General features: G+C 36.4%; 1 protein-coding gene across 7 annotated transcripts in view; it reads right to left on the bottom strand.

Annotated features, from left to right (window-relative positions):
- Window positions 1-16,218, bottom strand: part of TAF4B (TATA-box binding protein associated factor 4b) — a 132,202-nt gene that overhangs the window by 33,046 nt on the left and 82,938 nt on the right. For all 7 annotated transcript variants that reach the window (XR_010407275.1, XR_010407274.1, XR_010407276.1 and 4 more), the window contains one exon: window positions 13,986-14,042. Coding sequence is in view for 4 of the 7 variants with exons in the window: in XM_064577790.1 (XP_064433860.1) it covers window positions 13,986-14,042 (57 nt within the window). In the remaining 3 variants the exon portion in view is untranslated. The remainder of the gene's footprint in view (window positions 1-13,985; window positions 14,043-16,218) is intronic.

Here is a 16,218-nt window from a genome sequence, read left to right on the forward strand (position 1 = left end):
AATGATAAGTGGTAGAAACAGAACTCAGAGCCAAGTGTTCTTGTTACAAACCCTCTCTATATGTCACATGGATTCACTCTATATTTATCTTCATGCCAAAAATTGAAAGTACTCAGCAAAGCAGGGATAGAGGGAACATACCTCAATATCATAAAGGCCATATACGAAAGACCCACAGCTAATATCATCCTCAATGGGGAAAAACTGAGAGCTTTTCCTCCAGAGTCAGGAACAAGACAGGGATGTCCACTCTGACCATTGTTATTTAATATCGTACTGGAAATCCTAGCCTCAGCATCAAAATCTTATTACTATGGAGGGAAAGAAAGAACGAACCTGGCACTGGTTGCTAGACAAATATTCAAACAAGATCAGGCTCCAAGATAGCCAACTGAAAGTAACCTGTTGAGGGACCACACACACACACACACACACACACAGAATATTCTTTTAAAAAGAGCACTGACCAAATTTTGAACATATTAATACAAGAGCAGGATGAAAACAGGAAATAGTTTGTGGTGAAATAGGCAGTCTCAAGGAGATAAAAAGTAAAGATCACTTCAGATTATTTTATAATATTAGAGGAAAGACCAAAAATAAGCCATAGGTAACTAAGTCTTTATTAAAGAAGAAAACACAACTTAAAAAAAGAAAAAAGAAAAAAGAACAATTCTTCATTTGCTTCACAAATTATCAGGCAGAAATTCCTTTTTTTTTTTAAAAGATTTTATTTATTTAGGGGCGCCTGGGTGACTCAGTCGTTAAGCGTCTGCCTTCGGCTCAGGTCATGGTCCCAGGGTCCTGGGATCGAGCCCCGCATCGGGCTCCCTGCTCGGCGGGAAGGCTGCTTCTCCCTCTCCCACTCCCGCTGCTTGTGTTCCCTCTCTCGCTGTATCTCTCTCTGTCAAATAAATAAAATCTTAAAAAAAAAGATTTTATTTATTTATTTGACACAGAGAGAGACAGCGTGAGAGGGAACACAAGCAGGGAGAGTGGGAGAGGGAGAAGCAGGCTTCCTGCCGAGCAAAGATCCAGATGTGGGACTCAATCCCAGAACCCTGGGATCACGACCTGAGCCAAAGGCAGACACTAAACCATCTGAGCAACCCAGGCGCCCCCAGAAACTCCGCTTTTAAATTGTGGATTCATTTTTATATAAACTGCTGGAAAACTGTTTTCAGGAGTTAGAAACTATCTTTTGTTGATGCTGGCCTTTTAAATAAAATATATAGTGTTAGAATCTGATGCTGTCACACTCTGGAACTTCTAGATGACAAAATACGATTTTAGTTAATCTACGCTGCAGCACAAATCAAACAACGAGCTATATTTTAAAATGCTTCCCTAGAGAAAAATGGCATCTGCAAGATAGTTACAACACATAAAAAGTTTTTAAATTGACCTCTGTCATCAAATTTCCATACCTTTGTAGTAAAACACTCTCTCCCATTCTGCAAATTACACTTCGGTTTTTTGAAATCTCACATACAATGTTTTAAAATTTTGCAAAACTATAACAAAAATTAAAACTTAACATAGTTTTGGTTTGCCCTATGTTACAACAAACTTACTTAAAAACAATGTATCTTTTCCAGCACAATACAGAAAAACCAGGCATTTTTAACCAGAACAGAAGAACATTCTGGGCATTAAGGCAGATTTGGCATACACAAGTGGGGAAAGATGATATGTAAGCCGAGTTCAGTGAAAACAGTCAGGCACTGCGTTAGAGGCTTGCGGGTAGAAACAGGATTGAAAGTGACATGATTATCTACACAGAAAACCTCAAGTCAGCTACAAAAAACAAAAACAAAAACAAAAACAAAAATCCTCCTAGGACTAATAAATGAATTTAGCAAGGTTGCAAGATGCAAGGTGAACGTACACAATAATCATTTCTAAATACCATTAAGGTACAATTGGAAATTTAGGTATAAACCTAAAGCCTATGGATATTTGCATGCAATAAATCACAAAATGCAAATGAAAGAAATAAAACACAGACAAGTGGAAAGACATGCTGTGTTCATGGACTGCAAGACTCAACATTGTGAACATTTCAATTCTCTCAAAATTTTTATAGATTTAACACAATTCCAGTACTTTTTTTTTTTTTTTTTTACAGATATGGATAAGTTGATTCTAAAATATATATGGAGGGGCACTTGTGTGGCTCAGTTGGTTAAGCAACTGTTTTTTCTTTGTTTGTTTGTTTGTTTTAAGATTTTATTTATTTAGGGATGCCCGGGTGGCTCAGTCGGTTAAGTGTCTGCCTTGGGCTCAGGTCATGATCCCAGGGTCCTGGGATCGAGTCCCGTGTTGGACTCCTTGCTCAGCAGTCTCTCTGCCTGCTGCTCCCCCTGCTTGTATTCTCTCTGACAAATAAATAATATCTTTAAAAAAAAAAAAGATTTTATTTATTTATTTGTCAGAGAGAGAGGGAAAGAGAAAGCACAACCTGGGCTCTTGGGATCAAGCCCTGCATCAGGCTCCCTGTTCCCTGCTCAGTGGGGAGCCTGCTTCTCCCTCTCCCTGTACCCCTCCACCCTGCTTGTGCTCTCTCTTACTCTCACTCTTTCTAATAAATAAATAAATAAATCTTAATGAGTGAATGAATGAATAAAGTAAAATTTATATGGAAAGGCAAAGGAACTAGAAAAGCTAAATCAATTTTGAAAAACAAAAAAAAGGGAACAAAATTTAAAGAATTTACACCATGTGATTTTAGGAAGTACTTATAGAGGGCTACAGTAATCAAAATAATGTGATACTGATAAAGGAACAGACACACAGAATAATAAGACAGAATAAAGAATCAAGAAACATATCCACATAAATATGGCTAATTGATTTTTGACCAGGGTGGAAAACAACTCAATTGAGAAAGCATAGTGTTTTCAACAAATGTTGGAGCAACTGGACATCACATGTGAAAAAATAAATCTTGACATTAAACCTCACACCTTATACAAGAATTAACTCAAAATGTAAACTATAAGCTTCTAGCAAAAAGTGTAAGAGAGAAAAAAAAAAGTGTAAGAGAAAATCTTTGTGACTTAGGGCCTAGCAAAGAGTTCTTAAGACATGGCACCCAAAGCAGGTCTATTAAAAAAACAAACAAACCATGACAGATTAGACTTCATATAAATTAGAAAAGTTTGCACTATAAAAGACACAGTTAAGAGAACAAAAACCCCACACTATTTAATTTCTCTGTCTCCAATCTCTATATGCCTTTTCTTTTTCTTGTTTTATTGTACTGGCAATATAACACTGAGTAATAGTGATGAAAGCAGACATCTTTGTCTTTTTTCCAATCTTTGAAAGAAAGCATTTGGTCATTTCGCCATTAGGAATAACATTAATAGCAGGGTTTTAATAGCTGCCCTTTATCAGATTGAGGAAGTCCCTTCTATTCCTTGATTCTTGAGAGTTATTAATACATGTTGAAATCTATCTAATGTATTTCTGCATCAATTGACATGATCTTTCTTAGACTGTTAATATGGTAAATGATATTCACTGATTTGTGAATTTTAATCCAGCTTTGCATTCCTGGGGTAAACTCCACTTGGTCATGATGTATTATTTTATATGTTACTAGATTTCATTTGCTAATATTTTTTGAACATGTTTACACTATGTTCACAAAGGAGACAGAAATGTAGTTTTCTTATTTTGTAATGTTTATCTGGTTTATTAGGGTAATGATGGTCTCATAAAATGAACTGGAAGAGTTTTTAACTCTTCCATGTTCTGAAAGAAATTGTGTAGATGTAGTGTTAATTCTTCTGTAAATGTTTGGGAGAATTTACTAAGTAAAAATCATCTGTGCCTGGAGATTTCTTTATTGAAAAGTTTTAACTATAAATTCAATTTATTTAATAATTATAGAACTACTGTGGTTAACTACTTCACTTGGCTAAATTTTGATAGCTTGTGCTTCTTAAGAACTTGGTATTTCACCTAAGTTGCATGGAGTTGTTCATCTGTATTCCCTTATCCTTTTGACATCTGCAGCATCTGTAGTGATTTTCCATCTCTTTTTTCCTGATATTGGTGATTTATATCTTCTTTTTTCTTTGTCAGTCTTACTAGAGATTTACCAATTCTGTTGATCAAAGAACCAGCTTTCGGTTCTACTGATTTTCTCTATTTTTTCTTCAGTTAGTGGAAGTCATTGATTTCTGCTTTTACCTTTATTTCTCTTCTTCTGCTTACTTGGTTGTATATTGCTCTTCTTTTACCAGTTTAAGGTAAAAGCTTAGATTATTGATTTGAGATCTTTCTTCTCTAATATAAGCATTTTTTCTATCCTTTTACTTTAACCTATCTACATCATTACATTTGAAGTGAGTTTCTTGTAAACAGATACAGATTAGTCATAGTTTTTAAATCTATCCTGACAATCTCTCTTTTAATTAGTATATTTAGACCATTTACACTTAATATAATGACTTAGCCATATACATATACATATACACACATATATATATATAGAAAATCCCTGACAATGTTGTAATTTTTGCTTTCAATATTTTAAAAAGCTCAAAAGCAGACTAGTCTATTATACCATTTCTGTTGTTCTTTCTTCATTCCTGATGTTTAAAGGTTCCCTTTGGTATCATTTCATTTCATTCTGAAGAACTTCAACTTCCTTAAACAATTCTTTCAGAGCAGGTCTGCTGGCAACAGATTCTATTCTTGTTCCTTCATCTGACAATGTCTTTATTTCACTTTTATTCCTACAGGGTATTTTCACAGGATATAACATTCTGGGTTGATTGACAGTTCTTTACTTACTGCACTTTAAAAATATGTTGCTACTTTCTTTTTGGTCTCCATGGTTTCTGATAAGAAATCTATAATCATTTGAATTGCTGGTCCCTTATTGGAAAAGTGTACATTTCTCTAGCTATTCAAGAATTTTTTCTATGTCTTTAGTTTTCTAAGACTAGATGTGACCAAACCTGAGTTTCTCTGTGATTATCCTGTTTGGGGAGTTTACTGAGCCTCCAGAATCTTTAGGTTTGTCTTTCTCTAAATTTGGGGGGTTGTTAGCCATTATTTTTTCAAACATATTTTTAGCATCTTACTCTTTCTCTTCTGAGACTTCAGTAACATTAATGCCAGACCGTTGGTCATTGTCCCACAGGTCTCTGAGGCTCTGTTTTTGATCCATTTTCCCCTCTGTTGTTTAGATTAGATAAATTCTATTTGTCCATCTTCAAGTTCACTGACTCTTTCCTCTTTCCTCTCTTTTCTGCTATCTAGCCCATCCAACAAGTGTTTTATTTTGATTACTGTCATCTTCAGTTCTAAAATTTCCATTTTAGAACTTTATTCCTGGGTCTTCAAGCCAAATAATTTTAAATGGTATCCTGAATATTTTAAGTATTATAAGACTCTGGGTCTTCTTTAAATCCTTTGGAGTATGATATTTTTGTTTTAGCATGCAAAACAGGCCAGCTAGATTTAGGCCACAAATTCCGACGTGTATTCTGTGGGCTTAAGCTCCAACATTAGTTCAGTTTTCAAAGCCTTTGTTGTGCTCTTTGGATCTGTCCCAAATATGTACTACTCAGTTGTCAGTCTGGGACCTAGCAGTGCTCTGCTAGTTCCATTCTTATAGTTTATGTATGCTCATCAGAATCATTCACATATGACAAATGTGTAGCTCAAGAGTGGGCCTAGAAGTTTAAAATAGTAATAGGATTGCTTTCCTGAGCTCTCCCTATTCCACAATGTTCCCAGTAATTTTTTATTCCCTAGGCTCCTCTTTTTGTCCTCTGGCCAGAAAGCTGGGGCTTTAGTTACTCTGCTTTGCCATACATTTCTGTGACTGTATCCATGTCTACAGTAAGCAGCAAGAATAGGAGTGGGGAGGTGAAAGAGGGATGGCAACCACACCGCTGATTTAGTGGTATTTTGGATTCTCATCTTCTTCCCCAATTTATCTACTACTTACTTTTCAAAACCTTCAAATAGCTTCTCTGTGCATTCTGTTCAGATTTTATACTGTATTCAGTGGGAGAGACAGTGTGGAGTGTTTTTACTCCATCAACTGGAACTTTAAAAGCTGGTTTAACCAGAATTCTGACAACAGGTTTCTGTTAAGTTATATTCCTCCTAGGCTTTGTTTCATAAAACTTAAGCCTGCTTGCTCACTTACATCAGTAACACACACTTTGGTCCAAAAAGATCTAACAGGCTTGGTAGGTTCTCTTTTAGAGTATCCTTACTCCTTCCTTGTGGCTAATGAAAAAGGCAGAAGCCTTCATTTCCCTTATCACAGTCTCTCTGATATCAAATAGAGGTTCCCTAAAATTCAAGTCAGTGCCCTAGAGAGCAATAGAGCAATAGTAGTTGAAGGTTATTTTATTCCTGATGTTTAGTACTTGTCTCTGTTCATTTTTAAGTATAACTATGGTAATATTCACTTTAATCAAGTCCAAAACACATTAACAGATTACCTTAAAGATCACACAAGCTCTCAGAGTAAAGTTCAATAGAGGTACTTCTTGATGCTAAGTACTATAATTGTGAAGGACAAAAGATAAGGAAAAATAAAAATTAATGAAAATAGAATCCAAAACCTTAGGCAGAATTAGAGGAGCTGAATGAAGAATGAATAAATCAAGTATTATATAGCCAAGTCCCTCCACAAATACAGTGAGACATACTAATAGGAAGGGCTAAATTATTTAGATAGTTGTGACACTGACACTATGGGAAATTCAAAAATGTGTTTCTTTTTTGTGCTTCAGGAAGCCAAGGAATTAAAAAAAAAATTCAGGAGCTGAAAGTACAAAAGACAACAGCAGAGCTGTCCTTTTTAACAAATGATCCAAAAATATGAAGTGCTGTCATCTTCAGTCTGATTTTACTATGAATTTTTGGAAAGTGATACTAAGGTATAATGCAAAGGGGGGAGTTGAGAGGTAAGTTAATGTCTCCCCCAAAGCTTATGTGTGCTATCCAAGAACACCTACATTAGTAGCAATGAAAATAGTTAATGCCGCCAAATAGGAATATTTGAAAGAATCTAAAAAAATAAGAGAACTAAAGCACACTACCTGGTTTTGAGTTCAGCAAAGAATTAAGAATAATGTCCTGTTTAGATTTCACAATTAATGTTAAGTGTACATAGAAATAACAATAAAACCCTATCACCAAACAATAGATTTTTTTTTAAAGATTTTATTTATTTATTTGAGAGAGAATGAGATAGAGAGAGCATGAGAGGGGGGAGGGGCAGAGGGAGAAGCAGACTCCCCGCTGAGCAGGGAGCCTGATGCGGGACTCGATTCCAGGACTCTGGGATCATGACCTGAGCCGAAGGCAGTTGCTTAACTAACTGAGCCACCCAGGCGCCCACAATAGATGTTTTTAAATAGCAAAAAATTAAATAGAATTTTAGATATGCTTTGTAAAGATTAACTGACCAAACTCTAAAATTCTCAACAATGCTAATAATCACTTCTAAATTACTGCAACTTACTGGGGAAAATAAGGTTAAATCCTAAAATATTATACTACAAAAGAAGCAAACAATACCATACTAAACAGTATTAACGGGTGAATCCTAGACTAAAGGAACCAATGAAGCAAGTTACAAAAAAATAACTACCCCCACCTCCCCTAAAATTCAGGGGCATCACAATAAAAACACAGGATCCCTTTCAACCCCTCAAAGAAAATTATTAGGCAGGCATTCCACCAAACCTAACAATACATGGTCTGATTATTTCTTTATTCTCCTAACCACTAACACTAGTTCTTATGATGTCAAGACACTGTCCAGAACACCTGAAATACTTGGAATCTGGAATGTAGAGTCCAATGCCTTGCTAGTCAGCCCTTTTAATCCATCCCTACCTTTCAGGAAAATAGCACATTCCACACAATCTCAATTAGACACTTTCTTCTTTAGACTTAAACATAATACTTGATTTATGTATTGTTGAATACAAATGTAATCTGTATTAGATTACAGAACTTCCTTCCCTCTCCATCTTCCCCTTACATTTTTTTCAACCTTCTTTCCAGTCTTCTTGAAAGAAAACACACACACACACACACACCCCTAACATATCCATGGGTCAATCTCAAGCTTACTTATTTAAGAGCTTGATGGCATCTATCTTAAATGTTTCTATAGCTAATGTTCTTAAGCTACTATTTTTCCTTTTATACCTGACCTTCCCCTAAATTATGATAGCTATGTAACATAAGTAGAGCATGTACTGTTACATTCATTTTAAATACAGTTGATCCTTGAACAACATGGATTTGAACTGTGTGGGTCCACTTATAGGTGACTTTTTTTGATATACTGTAGTACTGTAAGTGTATTTTTTCTTATGATTTTCTTAACATTTTCTTTTCTCTAGCTTACTTTAGTGTAAAAATATAGTATATTATATAGAGAATATACAACTATGTTTTAATCAACTATTTATGTTACCAGTAAGGTTTCCCATCAACAGAGGATTGTTAGTAGATACATTTGGGGAGAGTTAAAAGTTATATGTGGGACGCCTGCGTGGCTCAGTCGGTGAAGCGTCTGACTTTGCTCACATCATGATTTCAGGATTCTGGGATTGAACCCCATGTCGGGCTCCTGCTCAGAGTGGACTCTGCTTGTCCCTCTGCCCCTCCTCCCGCTCATGTGCATGCTCTCTCAAATAAATAAAATCTTAAAAAAAAAAAGTTATATGTGGATTTTTGACTGTACAGGGGGGATGTTACCCTAACTCATGAGTTGTTCAAGGATTGACTATAGAAGGAAATGGGAGTAAGTTCAAAAGAGTAACTTCCCCAAAGTGAGATGCAGACAGTGGCAGGTGAATCTAGAATTGAAGACTCCTGACTTCTAGTTCAATGCTATTTCATTTATAATATGTACCTCTTCTACCAAAAGGGTAGAATGTCTCTCAAGCCATACAAATCCCACACTTCAAAATTAATGCATACAGCCTTCTGTTGAAGCTTTAAACAAAATATTATCTTTCCTATGTAAGGCATACCAATCAAGAGATACAACCAATAAGTGTCTCTTGTGAAAAGTATCCATCAAAAAAACGAGTATAGGGACGCCTGGGTGGGTCAGTCGGTTGAGCATCTGCCTTCGGCTCAGGGGTCATGATCTCAGGGTCCTGGGATCGAGTCCCGCGTCCAGCTCCCTGCTCAGCAGGGGGGTCTGCTTCTCCCTCTCCCTTCCTCCCTGCTTGTGCTCTTTCTCTCTCTAATAGATAAATAAAAGTGATGGATTTTAAAAGTTCTCTTTCTTCCTTCCCCTCCTAGACCAATGGTTCTAACTATGACCTCCAGAGCAGCAGCAATAGCAAATCACCTGGAAATCTGTTAGAAATGCAAACTCTCGGGCCTCACCGAGACCTACTGTACCATAAACTCTAGGTATGGAGCCAGCAATCTGGGTTTTAACAAACCCTCCAGAGGATTCTCATGTACACCAGAGTTTGAGAACCATGGTCCTGGACTGTCAATGCTTTGAAATATTTGCATCTGTTTCTCTATGTACACAAGCTTTCCACAACTTGTCATTTTAAGAATGCCTTCTCCAGGGCGCCTGGGTGGCTCAGTCGTTAAGCGTCTGCCTTCGGCTCAGGTCATGATCCCAGGGTCCTGGGATCGAGTCCCACATCGGGCTCCCTGCTCGGCGGGAAGCCTGCTTCTCCCTCTCCCACTCCCCCTGCTTGTGTTCCTGCTCTCGCTATCTCTCTCTCTGTCAAATAAATAAATAAAATCTTAGAAAAAAAAAAAAAGAATGCCTTCTCCATACTAAATTAATTGGACTGCTAGAATATATTTTTAATGACAAGTTTCACTTAGTCCTGTCCAGTGTTCCAAGAGTTTTGGCTCATGCAGAACAAGCATAAAACTTTAGATACAAATTGCTATTAATTTAATAGCCTTAATTATCACATTTCACTGACTCCGTATCTATAAAAATTGCATTTAAAAAAAACTTCTGTCTTTCTCATAATGAAATAACATTTTCTGATCATTAACAAGCCTTATGATACAGTATTTTATTTCTTTTTATTTATTTATTTATTTTTTTAAAAGATTTTATTTATTTATTCATGAGAGACAGAGAGAGAGACAGAGGCAGAGGGAGAAGCAGGCTCCCCGTGGAACAGGGAGCCCAATGCGGGACTCGATCCCAGGACTCTGGGATCATGACCTGAGCCGAAGGCAGACGCTTAACTGTCTGAGCCACCCAGGCACCCTGTCCTATGTTTTCTATAAACAAAAATCCTAAATACTTGAGGGTACAAGTTTTCTAATTTGTCATGCATTTTAATCATTTAATACTTATTCTTTTGCCCAGTTTCTACAGGTTGCACTGTGGAGCTAATATGCCAGCAGGTACAGGTCTTGCATTTCTTTTTCTTTCTTCTTTTGTCTGATAACAAATGTAAGTGGGAATGCTAGCAACTGTTAAAAGGAAGTAAATGAATTCTTTGTCTCACTCTGCACAGATGTGCTGAATTCACACTTCCCAAAGGAGAAAGAAGATATTCAAAAGGAAATAAGGGTCACAGTATATATAACAAATGTTTAAGGAATCAGGATATATGAACTACAAGGTCAGGTGGCTTGCTCCTCAGAATACTGAATGATGTGGTAAGAAAGGAAAACATCGAAGGCTAGATGGTAATCTAGGACACACGGTACATATTTCGACAAGTCTACAGCTGCATTAAACATAGATGTGCCTACTTGTTTGAAGTTAGAATCTGGCAATTAGTAATCTATTTAAAACCTTTCACAAATAGATGGTAAAAATGGAAGTATGTCAGTACTTAACATTTTAGGAAAAGTATCTAGGAAAATTTTTAAAATCGGAATTTAAAAGCATCAATATTTAAAATATAAAGTTAACAACAGAGAGAGAGAGAGAGAACGCTTATAATATTGTTGTGGGTTGATTTTTTTTTCAGGCAAAAACAGAAAAAGGAGGGGGAGGAAACATCCCCAAAGTTGAAACTAAAATGTCTGAATTACAGAGATACCCATAGACATTTTAGCCAAACAACAATAAGGTTTTCGAACAGACAGATAACCTGTCAGGTCAATAAGAACCGTATGCAGCAGGAGCCACTTCAATGGACTGAGACTGGACTGGAGGCAAATCCCACAGGCAGCCTATTTTTCTAAGTGCCAAATAAGAATGACAAAATTGTAAGAAGTCTATAGGAAGGATGAAAAGAAATTATTAAACACCTTTATAAAAACCTACTTGATTTAACAGTTTGTCATTATACCCAGAATGCAAAGAAGAAATGAACAGACTCTAAAACAGTATTAGAGAAGAAAACGCACAGGAGAAACGATCAGGATCAAAACTCTAGTCCTTAACAGTTGGAACCACCCCAGATTATAAAATTATGAAGGGGATTCAAGTCATGATTTAATATTTATATGACAAACATCATTGTTAAAACATATCCCAGGATCAATAAAGCCTACGACTTCTCTAGACAGTTCCTCAGAGTTCTGCACTTATAAGGTACTGTCTTTAATATATTTCCTATGACCAGCTTGGTAGGTAGGTAGTCACCTGGAAAAAGAAAGCAAACCAATTTCAAATCAAGCAACTGAAAGGAATCCGTGCTGATTTTCACAAATGAGCAAAGAAAACTTCCCAGAGAGCCAAATACCAAAAAATCATAAACAAAAGCTTTAGAGTTTATACCAGTGTGATAACAATTGGCATATCCCAAATGATAACCTTACAAATTACCATACTAGAGAACAGTCAACTCTATATTAAGATAAGGTCAAGTGACTTTTGCAACCAGACAAAAGATCGCATCCCTGTGTGTTTGATTCTAAATTGGAGCCCCTTAGAATATTAAAGTTATTAAAAGCTCTAGGGGAGAGGAATGATACAAATGACAATATTGTATTTTTATCAAACATTTGCAACTAATACACAGTGGCTCTGTTCTTGGAATGAGGCCAGCGTATTTTTTTTTTTAACAGAAAGATTTAGGATAGTAAGCAACTAGAAAACTTTTAAAATATTTTAGAAAGAAATTATACAGTCCTTTAAATCTTGCTAGGAAAAAGAAATGGAGGTGCAAAAAGAGGGGGAAAACCAAGTTTGCTACCACCTGCTCTTATTAAAAGGTATTTTTTTTCATATTTACTTTTACAGTTTTCTTTGAAAAATACTGTCCATCTATTCATCCCTTAGAGAATAATTAAGCACAATATTAAAAGAAAAACCAACCAAACAAAACAATCCTATACAAACCTGAAGGAAAAATTAATCGATCCAGATGTTTATGAAGGTTTATGAAAGCGGAATAGATGGGATAAAATTTTTAAAGATAAAAGAGCAAGCTTTCTGATATTTTCCCAAAAGTGGATGGAATTATAAGATAAGCATCTAATCAGTTCTTAATTAAAACAAAGAGGAATGCCCGTGATTCAGAGCAACAATAGGTTGCCCATTCCCAAATAACCTATGAAGCCAGGCTTGCTTAAAGAGGGTAATTGGTAAGGTTCTCATGCTAATTTTTTGGATAATATCTTTAGATACATTTTCCACTGAAAAAGAAATGAGTATGAGAAGTGTTCTGTTGTTGAAATGAAATGTTTCTGGCTTCGATCCTTTCTAATGTTCTCCCTTTCCAGTTCTCCTCATCTCAATCCAGAAACCTCTCCATGCAGAGTTCATGCATTTTCCTTCTCTATTTTAGTGAAAACACACCACATTGATTGTAAGAATCTTACTAGATTTCCATTTGCTTTGCCTCAGTTCCTACATTAATCCAAACAATAAGGCCCTTTAAAACATTCATAAATAACCTGCTGCTGCTGGCACCTAGGAGCTGAGTGCTGCAATGTTAAGCAACAACAAATTTCATAGTTCAAGAGGCACAGTTAAGGAAAAAGGTTGCTCAGGAAATCACTCTTATTTAGCACAAAGATCCTTAAAAATTGCATGAAATCAGTCAAGTAACTATAGAAACCAATTTCTTCAGCTCCATATCACACGTCTCACACCTCAATTGTCTTTATTATCGTCTGCTGTCAGATCCTTAATCAGAAATGTGAACAGGCTTGATGATTTATTCAGCAGGGAAAAGGATCTGTAGGTCAAGTGAAAAATTTCACACACACACCCAAACACACACCACATCTTCAACCTTAGGTACTTTCATTTCCTTCTGTTCTCAGCAGCTCTGGGGGCAACTCCAGTGAGATCCAATATTAAGGCTCAATTAAAATAAGCTCCAATTAGTGGAGCTTTTTTCTCTGGGGCTAGAAAAGTCAGGAAATGGATATTGGGAAATGTAAAAAGTCAGCTACTGAGAGGAGGCTGCAGACATAAATGAACTTATTTGTTGATTTCTACAGTTGCTATGCAGAGGCCTCTGGGAGTAAAAGCTTAACCAGTCTAAGCTATAAACTAAAACCCCTGCAGCTAAACATGAACTGTGTGAAACAAGGGCTCCATTCCAGAACAGAAAACTGCTGGGCCCAGAAAATTAAAAGCCAGAGGCGTTTTCCATTTAAAACTAAATCCCAGTACCACCTCCCAGCCAAAGAATTATAAGCAGTATCAGATTTACAAAACGAACAATTACCCTGGAAAAATGTAGCCTATTGTACAGTCCCAGATGCTAAATCTCAGAAGTTTCTTTTTCTTTTTCTTCTTCTTTTTTTTTAATCCCACGTTATATTCCTCCAAGTACACTGCTGTAGTTTACAAAGAGCCATTTCTAGACAGGCCTAAGCCTTGAAAATAAATTTTAAAAAGAGAGCACATAACTCATTGACCTCATTTGAAGTACTGCCCTTGCCTTCAGCAGTTCCTGTCCTTCCCCAAGGCTTCTGCAAATGGTATGCAGCAGCAAAATAAACCCTGACCTAATTGCCAGGAGAGAGCTGCCAACCTTCCCTCCAACACAAAGACAAGCATGGTAACTTGAAAGTCCTACCTCTTTGGCTTTCTGCTTTAATCTCAGCTGTTCTGGATCTTCTTTATTGGAACGACTCTATCAAAAGAAAAGAAAATTTTAATAGAAATTACTAGCATCTAAACACCATAGTTGCCATTAAATATTTAATAAATGACAATTTTCTCTTGTGATTGAAAACCTTAGCTCCAGGGGAAAATGCCTCAATCCAGTCTGCTGCACTCCCTCCTTTACGCCCCCTCCCTCTCATCATCTGGGCTGGCTGCTGCAGTTCTAGCCCCGAGGAAGCTTATACTGAAAATGATGCTAACAATGTCAGTCAGGTCCAGTTGAGGCATGACGTTGTTCTTGTTAGAACACTAAAAACTAAAAAACGGATGGTACAGATGAAGGAAAAGAAAAGAAGGATAATTGCTGGCTCAAAGAAGGAAAGCAATCAGCATTGGCTAATCTTCAGATAAAGCCATTTTGGGAAAACATGTTATTTCAAGGACTGTTAAAATCAAGAACCTCATAGGGTGATGTATGAAATTGTTGAATCACTATATTGTATACCTGAAACTACTATAACACTGTATGTTAACTGGAATTAAAATAAAAACTTAAAAATAAATAAATTAAAATAAAATCAGGAGTCTGAACCAAATCAATCTCTTTAGAAGTACAATTCTCAAAAACTAAGTAGGAAATACATCCCAGTGTTTTCATTAGAGTATCTTGTCATCTTTGGGTCCTCCACAGCATTTAATTGAATGCTATGCACAAGTAAATGTCCAATAAATGAATGTTATTCAATACTGTTTTCCATACTGATTCAGTTCAACATTCAAAATTGAACAATCTAACAGGACTGCTATTAAGGAGAGAGCTATCTTCTATATGTAATGCTATGATGAAAGCGGTAAAGAACTTCATTTCTGACACTATGAACATCTGTCCACTGAAAAATATGCTCAGGAGTATTCTTTTTTTTTCATTCTAACAAAGTTATCTAAGTCCTTATAAATCTGAATATTTGTTCTATAAAATGCAACATCCGCTAACTAAGTATAGCTAGCAAAATAAAAGCTAAAAGTATTTTCTTATTTACTAAGTTTACTTGATACATTTTACTGATGTATCAGTACTTTTGTTAAAGGGAAGTACAAGAAAGAAACCGTTTAGATTTAAGAGTGCCTTGTAATTTTTTTTTTAAGATTTTATTTATTTATTTGAGAGAGAGAGAAAGCACAAGTGGGGGTCGGGGGGGCGGAGAGGGAGAGGGACAAGCAGACTCCCCACTGCACAGGGCTTGATCTCAGAACCCTGGGATCATGACCTGAGCCGAAGGAAGCTGCTTAACTGACTGAGCCACCCAGGCGCCCCAAGAGTGCCTTTTAATTTTAAACACATGAAGTGTTTAAATTAAATTTAAATAAGGCTACCAAAAGCTAGTAACTTTTTTCTTCTTTTTGTCCTCTGTCTACTAAAACAACTTAACCCAAACTAAGATAAACTCCTTTATTATTCCACCTATGATATGAGACAATAAGCATGTATATAGACGTATTTATCTTAAAAATGTGTGTGTATGTATGTATATACATATACATTGTGAGTGTATGATTTTTGCCCCAGTATGTAATGGGCACATTTGAATATCAAGTCTTTATCACTTAACCAATATTTATTGATTATTCATAGATAAATTCTACTCTGTGTTCCTCTATTCTGAGTCTGGAGATACAGAAATGAAATAGTAAGACAAAGTCTCTGCTTTCAAGTGACTTATATTTTAAGAAGAGAAAAATAGTAAAAAAAATTTTATAAAAATTAAATACAGTTATGATATGTAAAACATTTATGATGGGGAAAAATTTTAAAAAACAATTACTGATAGTTGCTAAGTGCTATAAAGAAAATTGGACAATGTGATAGAAGAAGGAGTGTGTGTGGTGGGGGGTACTTCTTTAGCAAGGACAGGAGAGAAGACACCTGAAAAGTGACATTTGAGTAGAGCTCTGAATGACAAGGAGGCAGCCACACAAAATTCTGGGGGAAGAATACTCCAAGCAAAAGGCAGAGTCATTGGGGCGCCTGGGTGGCTCAGATGGTTAAGCGTCTGCCTTCAGCTCAGGTCATGATCCCAGGGTCCTGGGATCGAGCCCCACATCGGGCTCCTGGCTCGGCCGGGAGTCTGCTTCTCCCTCTCCCTCGGCCTCTCCCACTGCTCATGCTCTCTCTCTCTCTGTATCTCTGTGTCTCAAATGAATAA

Source organism: Mirounga angustirostris, unplaced genomic scaffold (genome assembly GCF_029215605.1).
Source record: "Mirounga angustirostris isolate CCGP_5_RB_7025 unplaced genomic scaffold, mMirAng1.0.hap1 SCAF_14, whole genome shotgun sequence".
Lineage (NCBI taxonomy): Eukaryota > Metazoa > Chordata > Mammalia > Carnivora > Phocidae > Mirounga > Mirounga angustirostris.